Below are 15,081 nucleotides of genomic sequence, written 5' to 3'. Positions count from 1 at the left end.
ATTTTATTATTCATTTTTAGATTTTAAAAATAAAACTCAAACCAAAAATAACGTTAAATTGACAAAGTTGTAAAATGAATTAAATTTACAAAACAAAGCTGATATATATATATATATATATAGGCCTTGTAACTTATACATTAGTGTACTAAAATTTAATCAAGTATATATATTTCAATTTATCTTCATCTTTTTTAAAAATTTTAACATAAAAAGCATTAAGGTAGCTTTTGGTAACGTTTACGCTTTTAGTTTATGTTTACAAAAATTTTATAAACTGATTTTTGTTTATTTTTAAAAAAAACATAAGCTATAAACGCGTTTGGTTTGAACAAAATGATTGAAAAATTTTAAAAACATAAACTAAAAAATATATTTGTTCAGGCCTAAAATATTCATTTAATTTTTATTATTTATGACAATGGGATCATACACATTATAATTGAAAAAATAATAATTTTAAAAAATTAATTGGAAAAAAATAATTAAAAAAAAAATTGTTAGTCAAAATTTTAAATTTCTGTTTAAAAACTAACGTAAACTCATTTTTTGAGTTTACGTTTTTTTCTCAAACTTATAAACTGAAATAATCATTTATAAATCAAAAAAATTATCAAACAAGTTTTTATGACAATTTTTAAAAATTTTATAAGTATAAATTGAAAACTGAAAATGAAATGGTTACCAAACATGCCCAATGTTTCATTTTCTTATGATTCTGTTAACACCATAAATCTGTAATTATTATTATTATTTATTATTTATATAATTGCAGGACATGTGGCATCTTCCTACTCATTTAGAGGTTATGAGAAGTTATGAAATGTGAAAAGATGATGGAGAATAAAGTGGAGAACATGGAGCATGAATTGGAGGTTAAAGGAAGTTATCAAGATATGGAGGGATATGTGGCATTGTGGGAACAAAGATGGAAGAGTGGACAGTTTTAGATGGTTATTGGGTAGTTATTGTTGGAAGTTTTTTTCCTACAAATGTTTGCCTATAAATAGTCATTCATGGCTTCATTGTAAAGAGCCAGAATTCAAATCAAAGACAATTGATTTTAATATTTTTTGTCATTTTCCTTATCTTAGGAGTAGTTTAACATAGATTTATATTTCGAAGCATTTATTTTCAGCATTTCCTTTTCAAAGCATTTTATGCACTTCATTTTCGAGGTATAGGAGTAGAGGTAAGTAATTATTACTTTGATTGTTCACTCAATCATTTTTCTCCGTCCCTCATTCTTCTTTTAATTTTTCTTTTCTCTACACTTGGCAATTTTAAAATCCTCTTTGTTGAGGTAAAAGAACCGTCAACGCAATCGCTTGATAATTGGCTTAAATTTAATCTGTAAGGGTTTTTCAATCTTTGCTAGCACACTCACATTTATGATATTTTTCTTTGTAGGAAAAATAAGCCAACGGATTCTAAATCTTTAGAATCAATAAGGAAAAAAAAGTACTAAAATAGCTTAAATTATTATGAAAAGAGCTGCTAGAATAATTTTCCTAATTTATTTATTTATTATTATTTTTAAATCTTTAGAATCAATAAGGAAAAAAAAGTACTAAAATAGCTTAAAATATTATGAAAAGAGCTGCTAGAATAATTTTCCTTTTTTTTTTTTTTTCTTTTGGGTGGAAAAGTGGTTTTTTAAACAAAAAATCAAATACCACCGGGGTAGTGGCCTAGGCCAACCCCTTACCTAACTGGAGGTTTTGGGGACGGTACTCCGGTGCAGCTGCAGATGCATTATACATTATACTTCTGTCGCATAATAGTTAGGGGTGAGCATGGTCCGAATTGGACCGGATTGGGATAAAATCAGGACCAATCCGTTATTTACGGTTCCTAAAAAATTGGAACCAATCCAATCCGTTTAAATCATGGAACCAATCCGAACCAATCCATTTAAATACGGATTGGATCGGTTTAGGACCACGGATTCACATAATTAAATAACAAAAATATATATATAACACTTGAATTTCATAAAAATATAAACATAGCGCTATATTAGTTCCATAATAGCAACATGTTTTTCTATAATAACGACATACTGTTCTAGAATTTAAACAACCATAAGAAAACTGGTTTCACCATAAGTATTTAGACCATTGCAAATTAAAACTTAAAACTAACAAACAAAAGTAATAAAAGAGGATATTATACGATTTTAGGTTTGAGTTTAGATTTTACATAGAATAAGAAAAGATACTATGGGGGAGGATGTATAATAAAAATATAGACTATTTGTATACGGTCCGGATCGGTTCCAATCCGGAACCGTGGGATTCAATCCGGAACCAATCCGTGAACTACGGATTTTTAATTATTCAATCCGGAACCGAACCACGGATTCAAAAAACCAATCCAAACCTATCGGATTGGACTGGACTGGATCGGATTACGGATTTCACGGATTCCTTGCTCAGCCCTAATAATAGTTTAGGTCCTTTATTGGGATGGAATAATTGGTACTCACCAGTGCCCGACGAGGGTCCTTTTATTTGAATTAAATTAAAGAGTGCTGTTGGAGAGTTCTAATTAGTGCTGTTACAGTGCAGTTCTAATGAGTTGGTAATTTATAAAAAAATAAAAATAAATAATGAAGTAAAAGACAAAAAATGAAGATAAAAAAGACAAATTAATACTTTATTAGAGCTCTCTTTTTAGAGGTTTAAATCATTTTTCTTAAATTAAATTTAATTGATAATCAATTATCTCGGTCTAGAGCCTACAAAAGTAGTGGCAACTTATATTTTTTGTTAAAAAAATAAAAAATTAATAAAATCTCTCTCTCCAACTATGTAGTAGGAGATGTTTAAGATATTTATTTTATTAGCTAACGTTCCTCAATATTTTTATAGAAAAAATTTGATTTAGAGAAATTTTAAAATTTCTTTGATGAATTAGTAAAATTTCTTTGAGTCGGGACGAAATTTTTTTGAGTCGGGCAAAATTTTTTTAAGTCGAATTTTTTTATAAAAATATTAAGAGACATGAAATATTATAAAAATATTATATGTGTTTTATATTATAAAATTTTAATATCATGATCTTAAAAGGAAATTCTCAACAAATCAAATTTTTAAAAGGGGAAGCCTGTCTTCCGTCCTTAATTGGATTGGACGGTGCTTTTCAGTCCGTGAAGGCCCATCACATGTCTCATCTTAAAAGCCTGTCTTCCGTCCTTAATTTTTTTTATAAAAATATTAAGAGACATGAAATATTATAAAAATATTATATGTGTTTTATATTATAAAATTTTAATATCATGATCTTAAAAGGAAATTCTCAACAAATCAAATTTTTAAAAGGGGAAGCCTGTCTTCCGTCCTTAATTGGATTGGACGGTGCTTTTCAGTCCGTGAAGGCCCATCACATGTCTCATTTTAATAATTCGAACCGTTTAATATGTAAAACTTGTCAAATATTATATGCCTATAAAAAATTACATTGATTGAATATCGATAGTTATCTCATCTTATCAGTTTTTTGTCACCGTTAATTTATTCACCGTCTATTTTTTTTATACAAAGCTTATTTGATCACATAATTATCGATATTCAATCAACATAATCTTATATAAATATATAATACTTGGTATTCTGCGTATTAAACAATTTAAATTATTAAAAAAAAAGTCCGTAATAAACTCTCACGGACCGATCAACACCTTCTAATCCGATTACCGGAGGCAAGCTGCTCCTTTTTTTAAACGACACACAACCAGGCTTAAATTCGAAAGTCGACATCGCTCGAGCACTAGCCACCGACGAGGAGAGAGAGAGGGAGAGAGAATGGTAGCACAAGGGGGGGTGATTTCTACGAGCTCTTGCTTTCTTTCTCTGCCTCGTCACTGTCGACCCTCCTCTACCAAACCTCCACGATTAGCTCGTAATTCCTCTGAAACTACTATCTATATTTCTAGCTGAATTTCATGCCCTGTTTTATGTATTGTGAACTTAATTTATGGGTTTTAATTGGATTTGATTTCTATGGTTAAATTTTTAGCTATACTTGGTTCCAATTGGTGGATTTTTTAAGTTAACCCATCATTCATGGTTTTTTTTGTTTATTTGTGTTTTTGGTTTTACTTATTTGCTTTCAAATTGTTCATGACTAACTATTTATGGTAAATTTACACTGATTTATTAAAACTGAAAAACAACATTTCAAAGATGTATTAGCAATTACCCATTATAGCTATGATGCTTCTATAATTATAGTAGTTGTAGAAGTCATCTAGTATAGTTCTAGCTGAATTTTCATACCCTATTTTATGTATGTTTCTCAAATTCTTGATGATATTGAGGAACCTGATTTATGGGTTTTGATTGGCTTTGATTTCTAATTTAGCTTATTATATTCTATGTTAGTTTTTGGGCTCTATTGGGTTCCAACTGGTGAATTTTAGGGGATAACCCATATTCATGCAACTTTTGTTTTGTTTTGTTTTTTTTTTTTTATACTCATTTTTCTTTATAATTGTCCCTGTCTATCTATGATGCCAATCTTGGATTTGAAGAGACTAACCATCATTTCATATGATGTTTTCATAGTTTTTTTTAAGCCCATGCTTACTGTAAATTTACTCTTATTGATTAAAACTGGTATGGGAACATTTCATGGATATATAGCAATTACCCATTTTATATATGATGCTTCTATAATTATGATAATTGTCTAAATTTGAATGGTCTATTCACTTTTACTTAAAGGGATGGAATGAAGAACCTCTCCAATGGAGCAACATATTGTAGCCATTGTTTTGAAAATGGTGAGTGCATCTCAAAAGAACACAGTGAAGTTGAACTTTTGTTTAAAAAATACCTTAAAATGACCGGAAACTATAACAAGCATGGAATTTCACTATTTTTCTATATGGTTCCATTTAAATTGATGGAGTTTTACTTTGAAATGCTCCGTAAAAAGTGAATGGGCCAATTAGATTCAAGGTCCAATCAGATCGTGCTATTGCATCATTATTGTGCATTTGTTCATTGTACAAATAGGTCTAAACCATTGTAGTTTGATCCATGGGGTTTCGTTTGTTATCATGCAGCATTGATATGTTTATGTACTTGTTGAGTTAAAAATATTTTATGAAGATTTGAACCATGATGAAGTGGATATGTGGGATTTAAAGGATGATAAAACCTTGGTTTGTTGAGACTCCAAGTTTTTTGCCCCCTACTAGTTTCTTAGAGGGACTTTATATTTGGATTGCATTGATGTTTTCATTGGTTTTGGTTATTTGGCAGTGGTAGCCATGAGTGATGATCCAATCCGTGAATGGATTCTTTCAGAAGGAAAGGCCACAAAGATTATAAGAATTAGTCCTGTCGGTGGTGGTTGCATCAATCTTGCCAGTCGTTACGACACTGATGCTGGTTCTTTCTTTGTTAAAACAAACAGGTATGTTAGTTTCTGTTCAGATGATTGATTCATATTTGGCTTTAGAGGCAATTGCCAAATTGTTATGACCTGGTTTGGACTTACTGTGACATTTGATGTTAGAGTATCAAATTGTTGATGGAATCATAGGATATAAATGATTACTTCAATTAAGATTATGTATTGGCAAAGCTAGTACATTTTCATCTTCAATTATGCCAAATGAGCTCTTACCTATGAATCATGGATACTGTTAAAGGGGATTCATATCCATATTGGATACAAATACTCGTGGATACATACCCGATACTTCCTAAACGGATCCAATACTTGACCTTTATTTTGAGAAGTATTGGATACTTTTTGGACAAATGTAGGTCACATTCCAAACTATTATGAAATTGAAATTGTAATAAGTTTTGCATAGTATTAGAGTATAATTGTTAGGATAATAGCAAGAATAGTTTTTCAATATTTTCTTATTTTTGAAGAAGAAAATAGTGGGATTGAATTAGTACTCTACTCTTTCAGATTTTATCAAATCAGTGCATGCACTATAATAAAAAATAAAAAATAAAAAAAAGTAAAAAGACTATTGGCTCTGAAACTAATAACTAATTCCTAGAGAATAGTCTTGAGTTCATGCATAATATAATGTTAAAAATTATTTATATTTTTTCAGATTTTGTTATTCATCGTATCCATATTGTATCATAGCCGTATCCATGCTTCATAGGCTCTAACCAATATGCACAATTCTTCCTTTTTTTAAATCATGAAGAGAGTATTTGGTATACTTACCTGACCAAGATGCTCTTTAAACAATGAATCAGGAGTATTGGACCATCAATGTTTGAGGGAGAGGCTTTGGGTTTAGGTGCTATGTATGAAACCAGATCAATCCGTGTGCCAAGACCATATAAAGTGAGAAAGTCTCCAAACTATACAATCCATTGTCTTACTATTCACCAATTCTGACTTCTAAAATTAATGTTAAGACCTTTGGAAACTTATTTATTTTCAAATGCATTGTAGGTTGGAGCCCTACCAACAGGTGGTTCATATATCATCATGGAATTTATTGAATTTGGTGTATCTAGAGGCAATCAGGTGAATGGTGAAAATCTTGTGTGAGTCTTGATGATGGTGGTAATGGTTTTGTGTTTAGTTGTTGACCATTTACTGGTCCTCTCAGCCTGTTTTAGGGAGGAAGCTTGCTGAAATGCATAAAGTGGCAAAGTCAAAAAAAGGTTTTGGTTTTGATGTTGATAATACCATTGGCAGGTACATTGTACTGGATAATCACTATCATCTCTCTCTCTCTCTCTCTGACACACACACACACACACACACACACGCACGCACGCACGCACAAACACTTGCAGATGGGGCTTGTGAGTGAGAGTTCTCTTCAATAACTTCTGAAATTGTGACTGTGATGGTTGAACTATGATGCCTGTGTTTATCATCTCTTTTTTTATTTCACTGAGAGGCATTTTAAGATAAACAATAGATGTAACTACTTGTTTACTTTTAGTGAATTCATCTATTTTCTTATAGTACTCCTCAGATGAATACTTGGACGTTGGATTGGATTGAATTTTATGCAAAGCATAGATTGGGTTACCAACTGAAGTTGGCACGAGATCAGTATGGTGATTCCACCATTTATGAGAAAGGTAATTGTGTACTTAACTAATCAATATCTCTGTGAAAAGGGTTTCATGCCATATCATACTTTTAGGACCAAGGGTGTTAAGTGTGAGTGAATGAACTAAATAAACTTGGACATTGCATTAGGTGAATGTTATAAATAATCAGGTTTTTTAAATTGATTTTGTTTTTCCTTATATCCTTGCTTCAATGCTAAAACTATCTAGTGAGTTTTGTCGTAAGATTATTTTAGCATTATAGCATATGGACTGTTGCAACTTGCATTAGTTTTCTCTTTAAACTAAAAAATTGTGACCATTGGTCCATTGCATTATCACATATATGCACCTTAAAACTTGTATAAAAGTAGGATTTTTCTTATTAGATTCCCTATATGCTTCATTTTTAACTCCTATCCTATGTATGAATATATCAAGAACTTCAAAATGTATAGCATGCTGGATCCTTGCAATATGTTCTTACTAAGTGAAAATAAATAAATAAATATTTCTTTATTCTATGACAAAAAAGTCTATATACGGAGCTTAAACCAAAATAAAGAGAATTGCATATGTGACAACAATGAGAAACATTGTTGCTTGAAAGTGGGACTGTGTAGGAATACGCGGGAATAATGAGGCCTCAGTTTAAAAAGAGTGTGCTAGTTGGACATCAGAAGTTTTAGACAAAGGCATTAAATTGAGTAGTTTCTGGTTTGTCATATTTAACAGGTCAAAGACTGATCAAGAATGTGGGACCTCTCTTTGAGAATGTTGTTATAGAACCGTGCTTACTACATGGAGACTTATGGAGTGGGAATGTCAACTCTGACAAAGATGGCGAGCCTGTCATACTTGATCCCGCGTGTTATTGTAAGTTCAAGTTGGTTTATTTTATCAACAAAAAAAAAAAAGGTTCAGATTGAAATACCATTTCATTTCTGGATAGGTTTGTCTGTAAAAATCGTGTTCTGCTTTAAATTTTTGTCATTACATGTTAATAGGGATCTCAAAGGCCTACTGGTCCTTTAAGAATTTAAAGTATATACAAATAAGAGTGGTTGACGGTTTTGCATAAAGTTTGGTAGTACAATTTTAATGGTTCGAAAGTTAATGATGCCAGCCATTTAGCTGAGAAAGGTGCTGATATTGGAATACCGTCTAATGACTTATTTAAATATTTAAAAAAAAAAACGAAATTTCAAAATTTTATTGTTGCCCAAAAAAGAGAAAAATATATGAAAATGAGGAGTGTTCTTTATTTATTTATTTACTTATTTCATTTTTTTCTCCAAATTAGAGAAGGAGTTAACACAAAGTTGGAGATTTGGAGAAAAGCTCTTGAATCTAAAAGATTTCGGATAAGCAAAACTAAGACAGAGTACATGGAGTGTAAATTTAGTAACAGTAACAATGAAAGCAGAGGAGAAGTGAAGATTGAGAACCAAGAACTGCCTAAGAGTGAATATTTTCGTTATTTAGGGTCGATTATCACAACAGCGGGAGAGATTGATGCAAATGTGGCCCATAGGATTAAGGCGGGATGGTGTAAGTGGAGAAGTGCGTCTGGGGTATTGTACGATAAATGAATACCCACTAGACTAAAAGGTAAGTTTTATAGAACGGCTATTAGACCAGCTATGTTGTATGGGACGAAGTGTTGGGCAACCAAGAAACAACATGTAGATAAGATGAGTGTGACTGAGATGAGGGTGCTAAGGTGGATGTGCGGTAAGACTAGACAGGACAGGATTAGGAATGAGTGTATTCGGGAATGGGTAGGAGTAGCACCGATAGAAGATAAGTTGAGAGAGAATCGTTTGAGATGGTTTGGTCATATTCAACGGAGACCAACAGAGGCAGGAGTGAAGAGATGCGATGCTGTAACGGTAGATGGAAGTGTTAGGAGACGGGGTAGGCCTAGATTAACGTTGACTAGCGTTATAAATAGAGATATGAATCTACTTAATTTGACTAATGAAATGGCCTTTGATAGGGCCGCGTGGAGAAGAAGGATTCATGTATCCGACCCCATTTGATGGGACTTAAGGCTTGGTTTGGTTTGATTTGGTTTAGTTTTCAGTTCTTCGGGGGAAAAAAAAAAAAAGAGAGAGAGAAGAAGAAGAAGAAAAAGAAGAGAGAAAACAGATTTTAAGGTAATGCCTTCCCAAAATCTCAAGTGCCCAAGAGGATGGAGAAACTTCCTTATCCCTTCCAATTATTGTGTCAAATTTTAAGAATCAATTTTCAGGTTTTCAAAGAACTCATTATTGCACTTTTGAACAGTAGCGTACACTTTCAAGTTGGAAATTGTAATAAATTAGCTTCTTACTGCTTTTTGAAGCATAAACTGCATTGATGCTGAGAATCATTTCATTTTTCCTAGATGGGCATAATGAGGCAGAATTCGGAATGTCATGGTGTGCTGGATTTGGGGGAGCTTTTTACAATGCCTATTTTGAGGTATCCTGGTTTCCATATGGTTTGAAGTTTTTTCATTGAGTTGAAGTTTTTGTGAGATCAATCACATCCTAACCAAATCCAACTTTCATTTAATGATAGGACGATTAAAAAATTATGCTTGAGTTAACCAACCATCTTTTTAATTAATTTTTTATTTTAGTTTTTGGAAATGATGATCATCACAATTTAAATGCATCTCATGCCTAAATTAAAATTGAGAACAACAAAGTTATACCAAGATACACACCGGTAAAAAAAACAAAAAACAAAGATAACAAGGGGTAGAGAAATACATGAGAGAGAATAGAGAGAGATGGTATAAATTATAAGAGCAGAGTTTAGCAAAATTAAACATTTATAGTGACAAATTGTAGGGATTTTGCTGAAAAGAAAAGATGAGGTATAAACATTTAGAGGGGCATGCTTGAAATTTAATATTTATCAATTAGAGGTAAAATTGCAATTTAAAAAAAATCAAAGGGGGCACAAACCACTGTACCCTCAATGTGGCTCTGCCACTGGTCGTATGCTACATTTCCGTCTTGACATATTCGTGTCATGTTCCTGCTGCATAGTTTCCAAGCTTTGCGCTTCTGGAACAATGCAATTGCCTTCTTTTGTCTTGGATATCACTCTAAATCTCTGTATTTTCGTTTCTCAGGTGATGCCCAAACAACCGGGTTTTGAAAAGAGAAGGGACCTTTATATGCTCTATCACTACTTGAATCATTACAATCTTTTTGGTTCTGGTTACCGGTCGTCTGCCATGTCCATAATCGACGATTACCTACGGATGTTAAAAGCTTAGAAAATAGCCTAAAAACTTTGTATTGTTGGTTTTACAATGTTCTTGTCTCTCTGTACGTGCACTTGTTTACTGAAGCTCTGTAAATATTTTAAACTGTGTTGATACATTAATGATGTTGAGTCCTGTGCTTTGTCTACAAGTTTGTATTTTTGGGTTGAGCAGTCTCAGACACTCATTTTGCATTGTTGTTTATGTGATTGTTGTTTATTAAAATGTCTTGCACTGTCAAAAGGCCGTGAGTAGATTAGTATGGTTTTACTTTGTTGCTGCCAAGCAAATTATGATCAGATTATACCAATAGTCTTTGTAGTTTGTCTATTGTATCAATTTAATTCTTGTAATTCTAATTGCATTGGTTTTATCTTGAATTTTTCATATTGCATCAATTTAGTCTAACTATAATGCTCTTATAGAAATTGGATTGGACAAAATAGTTCATCCACTCTCATCAAGTCATTGAAGAGTTAGCATCTAATTTAAAACGATCCACCCCTTTTGCTAATTGACCATTTTGTCCTTAATTTTGTTCAATTTTTTAATTGAATTAAATTGACACAATATAAAAATTGAACAAGCGTAATTGATACAATTAGAATTAAAATGATCAAATTGACACACAATTGACAAATTATACGAACTGTGGGCATAATTTTTCCAAAAATTACCTTGAGTGGCAAGTTTTCAAAGTCAATAGTAAAATGGATTCAAGATCTACCTGAGCAAGCACCAAACCAACGATAACAGAACAACAGCTCTCTTGTCCAAATCCAATTTAAGTCATTCATAAACAATCCCATTAGTTTCATCTATATCATGTACCAGCTTCTGTGCAAGTTCAAGTCCAAACTATGTCAACTTATTTACAAAAACTGTTAATCAAACCTACTCCAATTCCAATATCACGGAAGCCATGTTGACATTCAATTGCAGATTAAAGACTGCTTTGCCACTTCCAACAAAAGATCAATCAGTATAGCTAAAAAGGGTATCGTCAAAATCAACGTTCCAGAAGATTTGAGGACTTATGCTCTTCCATGTTTCATTCAACGGAACATCCATTTCATTTTCTGCCTTGAAACTGTCAAATTCAACCAGTATTGACGGGAATGGTGGCAGAGAAGGCTGTTGTTGTGGAATGTCATCAATGGACATTGAAGGGTATTGAACTAAGCTTTCATTCCCACTGCCTTGTGCAGAGAGATTAGCCTTGTCTGTTCTGTTCTCATCAATGCCTGAAATACACATTTGGCTAGATTTGACTGACTTTCCATGACTTGCCAAAGAAGGCTTTTGCTGAGGAATGTAATCGATGGATGTTGAAGGGAATTCAACTAAGCTTTCATTCCCACTGCCTTCTGTAGAAAGATAAGCCTTGTCTGTTCTGTTCTCATTATTGCCCAAAACACCCATTTGGCCAAACTCAACTGACTTTCCTTTACTTGCCAGAGAAGGCTGTTGCTAAGGAATGTAATCGATGGATGTTGAAGGGAATTGAACTAAGAGATTAGCCTTGCCTGTTTTGTTCTCATCATTGCCCAAAACAACTATTTGGCTAGACTCGACTAACTTTCCATTACCTACCAGAGAAGGCTGTTGCTAAGGAATGTAATCGATGGATGTTGAAGGGAATTGAACTAAGAGATTAGCCTTGCCTGTTTTGTTCTCATCATTGCCCAAAACACCCATTTGGCCAGACTCGATTGACTTTCCATTACCTACCAGAAAAGGCTGTCGTTGAGGAATGTAATCGATGGAGGTTGAAGAGAATTGAACTAAGAGATTAGCCTTGACTGTTCTGTTCTCATCATTGCCCAAAACACCCATTTGGCTAGACTTGATTGACTTTCCATTACCTGCCAGAAAAAGCTGTTGTCGAGGAATGTACTTGATCTCATCATTGCTCGAAACACCACCTATTTGTCCACACTTGATAGACTTTCCATTACCTAACTGACAACCTATATCCCACATATGTGCTAAAAGTATAAGAACGTGGAGTCCGGTTAGGATTGCCCAATGACCCTGTACTTTCAATTCTAGAAAGAATGGTTTTGGAGTTAATATTACTGACTAGGCCACTAGGAACATAGCCTGGATCCACTTGAGTTCGGCCTGTCTGTGGAGTGAGTTGTGAAGTTCCAAAATGCAAAAAAATTATGTTGTTTTGCGCTATTGCATCAAGAGAAGATACATTACGGCCATATGGGTGTCCCAAGTTTGATGTACTAGTTGATGCTTCAAGGTGGGGCAAACAAGAGTTGAAGTTTGGTGCAGAAGGGCTTGTTGGAAAGAATGCTCCCTTGAAATGAGTTGTTAAGTTAGTTCCATAGTTAGAACCAGTAGACTGCTGCCCTTCTTGAGCTCGCTTCATGCACATCCGGTATTTCTACCAAAAAATGTAAATGTATTTTGTCAATAAAAAATCTAAGATGATCAAGAAAACAGTAACAGAGCCAAGATTTTTGTCTCGGGGGGGTGCAACATTGAGTAGAGGCCTTGTCAAGACCTATCACAACTCAACTGAATCTGATTTTCATGTGGTGGTAGGACAACTAAAGATCAATGTGATGCCAATGTTGTATGCTATATGCTCGAGCTAACTAATTTTTTTTTGTTGATTTCCATTGTTTATTTATTATTAATTTTATTTTCTATTTTCTATTTTAGTTTCCGAACATGGTGAATATCATAATTTAAATTGCAATCATTGTGACTCTGTATAAAATGAAGACAAAATTAATGACACTATTATTATTAAATCCTATTTCGCTCTTCACGCATAATTTAGTAACGCTAAATGCTGATAATATTGCATATGATTCTATTTGTCAAATTGTGATTTTGATATTATTATTCCAGATTTCTTAGTAATTAATGACCCTCATGCATCAAAATTGTCATTAACTTATCCTAAAGACCTGTGTTCTTTGCACATGCCCTACAGAAATTGTGCTTTGTTTTTAATCTGATATCAAAATGGAGTAATATTCCAATCAAATATCACAAACAGAGTCGAACAATAAATTCAAAAAAAAAAAAAAAGAAGATAAATTCTCAAATCTGAACAAGAACAAATCTGCAGATGACTTGTAACATTTTCTCTTGTCAATCTTGGGACATTCATAACTTCAACTATCTTCTTCGGAAAAGCCCCTAAGGTGCAAAAAAATCAAAATAAAAATAATAAAAACATGAGAGAGATTTGGTTTGGAAGGAAAAAAAACACACGAAATAAAAAAGGATGGAAAGAAGAGTAAGTCTACGAACCCCGAAAATAACCTGAAAGTACATAATGGGGCCAGTCTCACGTAAAAACAGAAAACAATAATAAAAATAGTGGGGCTTGCTGACATGTGCTTATACAATGCTTTTAGAGACAATTTCAGGATTTGTAGACTTACTGTAGGAAAAAAAGTAGAATGCAAAAACTAAGAAAAAGATAGAAAATGGTATCTTACTTTCATGCCCTAACTGTTCAATGGCTTCCAAGAATTTGTGATGCATCCAATCAGTCCAAACAACGCTTTGGTTCCTTTCATTTGGTGAGTCATCTTCTCTACCAACATCATTTAGTTCATGTGTCTTTTCTGGTTCTTTTCGCTTACGTTTTTTACAGTCCCGAGTCACTTCACGAAATGATGATGTATCCCCTAAGCTTGCCTCGACTACATTCTCATCCAGTACTGGTGCCCTTTGAGCACTTCTTGTTGCTTTACCTCTCTTTTTCATTTGCGCATTGCCAAAGGGTTTTAAAATCATTCACTCAATGATTTCAAAAAATGTAGTTTACCACCGCTAACGAGGTCTATTGACACAAGTTTTGCATTCTCATCGAGGGACATTGCTGCATTTAACATTTGAAAACTAATGAAAACATTTTAGATGAGAAATTTCACGCTAAATGACTTCACAAGATACAGTTTAGCGCCACTAGCAAGGCCTATTGACACAAGTTTTGTATTCTCGTGAGGGACATTGCTGCATTTAACATTTGAAAACTAATGAAAACATTTTAGTCGAGAAATAGAACATCAACACTATGTTTGACATGCAGCCAACCCCAACCTATATTCACCATGTTTGGTTCTAGTTAGGCAAAAATAAAAAACTAAAAGATATTTTTGAATTTTCAAAAATTATTTCTGCCCAAGAAAAAAAAAAAAAAGAGAACCATATAAAAGTGATGATTTTTTTTTCCTTCTCAATTAGTTTTAATTTTTTGATTTTTTTTTTCCAGAAAACATATTCTGAAAACAAAACCAAACAAAGTAAGGTTTCCAAACAATTGATTTGAGTGAATTTGAGGGGGTGATGGAAGAACAACTGATACTGAAAGTAAACAGCATACTTATAGATGATAGTGAGATTAAATTCCTTTTCGATGTAGTGGAGGATCTCAAATCCATTAGTATTTGACTGATGAACATCTGTTATGACGAGGTTTAGGCTTTCTTTTTTCTCCCGGATGGCATTTAAAGCAACGGTTATCCTTTCAAACTTCAAAACTGAGAGACACACAAAAAAATTTAGATTTAATCAAGACAAAGAACTTTATTGAGAATCGTAACCATGGCATCCGAAAGCTTCCTACTCGATCAAACCAAATATAGCCTTGACATCAAACTATAGTCTTACCACGCCATGGTGATACATATGTTAAGAAATAACTCTATGAACAACGATGAAAAATCTTACAATTTATACAGATAGTATCATATAAGGAATGAAATCTTTTTTTTTTTTTTTTTTTTTCAT

At 33.0% G+C, this 15,081-nt stretch overlaps 1 protein-coding gene and 1 long non-coding RNA gene across 3 annotated transcripts; one reads left to right on the top strand and one right to left on the bottom strand.

Moving 5' to 3' along the window:
* The first annotated feature begins 3,617 nt into the window (after positions 1-3,617).
* LOC114302549 (Protein kinase superfamily protein) lies at positions 3,618-10,540 on the top strand. Of its 2 annotated transcripts, XM_028247582.2 has the most exons (10): positions 3,686-3,903; positions 4,728-4,786; positions 5,271-5,424; positions 6,237-6,327; positions 6,439-6,513; positions 6,599-6,687; positions 6,964-7,082; positions 7,788-7,928; positions 9,442-9,518; positions 10,180-10,540. In XM_028247582.2, exons 2-10 carry the CDS (start codon positions 4,735-4,737, stop codon positions 10,324-10,326), a joined length of 945 nt encoding a protein of 314 aa, XP_028103383.2. In that variant the 5' UTR covers positions 3,686-3,903; positions 4,728-4,734; the 3' UTR covers positions 10,327-10,540. The 2 variants fall into 2 exon arrangements, with proteins under 2 accessions (XP_028103382.2, XP_028103383.2); XM_028247581.2 differs by lacking the exon at positions 4,728-4,786 and having other exon boundaries at positions 3,618-3,903.
* Positions 10,541-11,083: 543 nt separating this feature from the next.
* On the bottom strand, positions 11,084-14,831 carry LOC145820586 (uncharacterized). The gene is made up of 2 exons (XR_014362407.1): positions 13,785-14,831; positions 11,084-12,712 (listed from the first exon to the last, which is right to left on the bottom strand). It is a non-coding gene; the product is annotated as an uncharacterized LOC145820586 (long non-coding RNA).
* Between the last annotated feature and the right edge of the window lie 250 nt (positions 14,832-15,081).

This window comes from Camellia sinensis, chromosome 2, assembly GCF_055761805.1.
Source record: "Camellia sinensis isolate YWXY chromosome 2, ASM5576180v1, whole genome shotgun sequence".
Taxonomy (NCBI): domain Eukaryota; kingdom Viridiplantae; phylum Streptophyta; class Magnoliopsida; order Ericales; family Theaceae; genus Camellia; species Camellia sinensis.
Note: the sequence above shows the minus strand (reverse complement) of the source record. Positions and strands in the feature narration are given on the sequence as shown.

What these genes read in the sequence shown, in the direction of transcription:
- LOC114302549 (XM_028247581.2), top strand. Translation starts at nt 3,807, where the DNA reads ATGGTAGCACAAGGGGGGGTGATTTCTACGAGCTCTTGCTTTCTTTCT. An exon ending in CAAACCTCCACGATTAGCTC is followed by an intron (nt 3,904 to 5,270) that starts GTAATTCCTCTG and finishes GTTATTTGGCAG; the next exon opens with TGGTAGCCATGAGTGATGAT. An exon ending in TTCTTTGTTAAAACAAACAG is followed by an intron (nt 5,425 to 6,236) that starts GTATGTTAGTTT and finishes ACAATGAATCAG; the next exon opens with GAGTATTGGACCATCAATGT.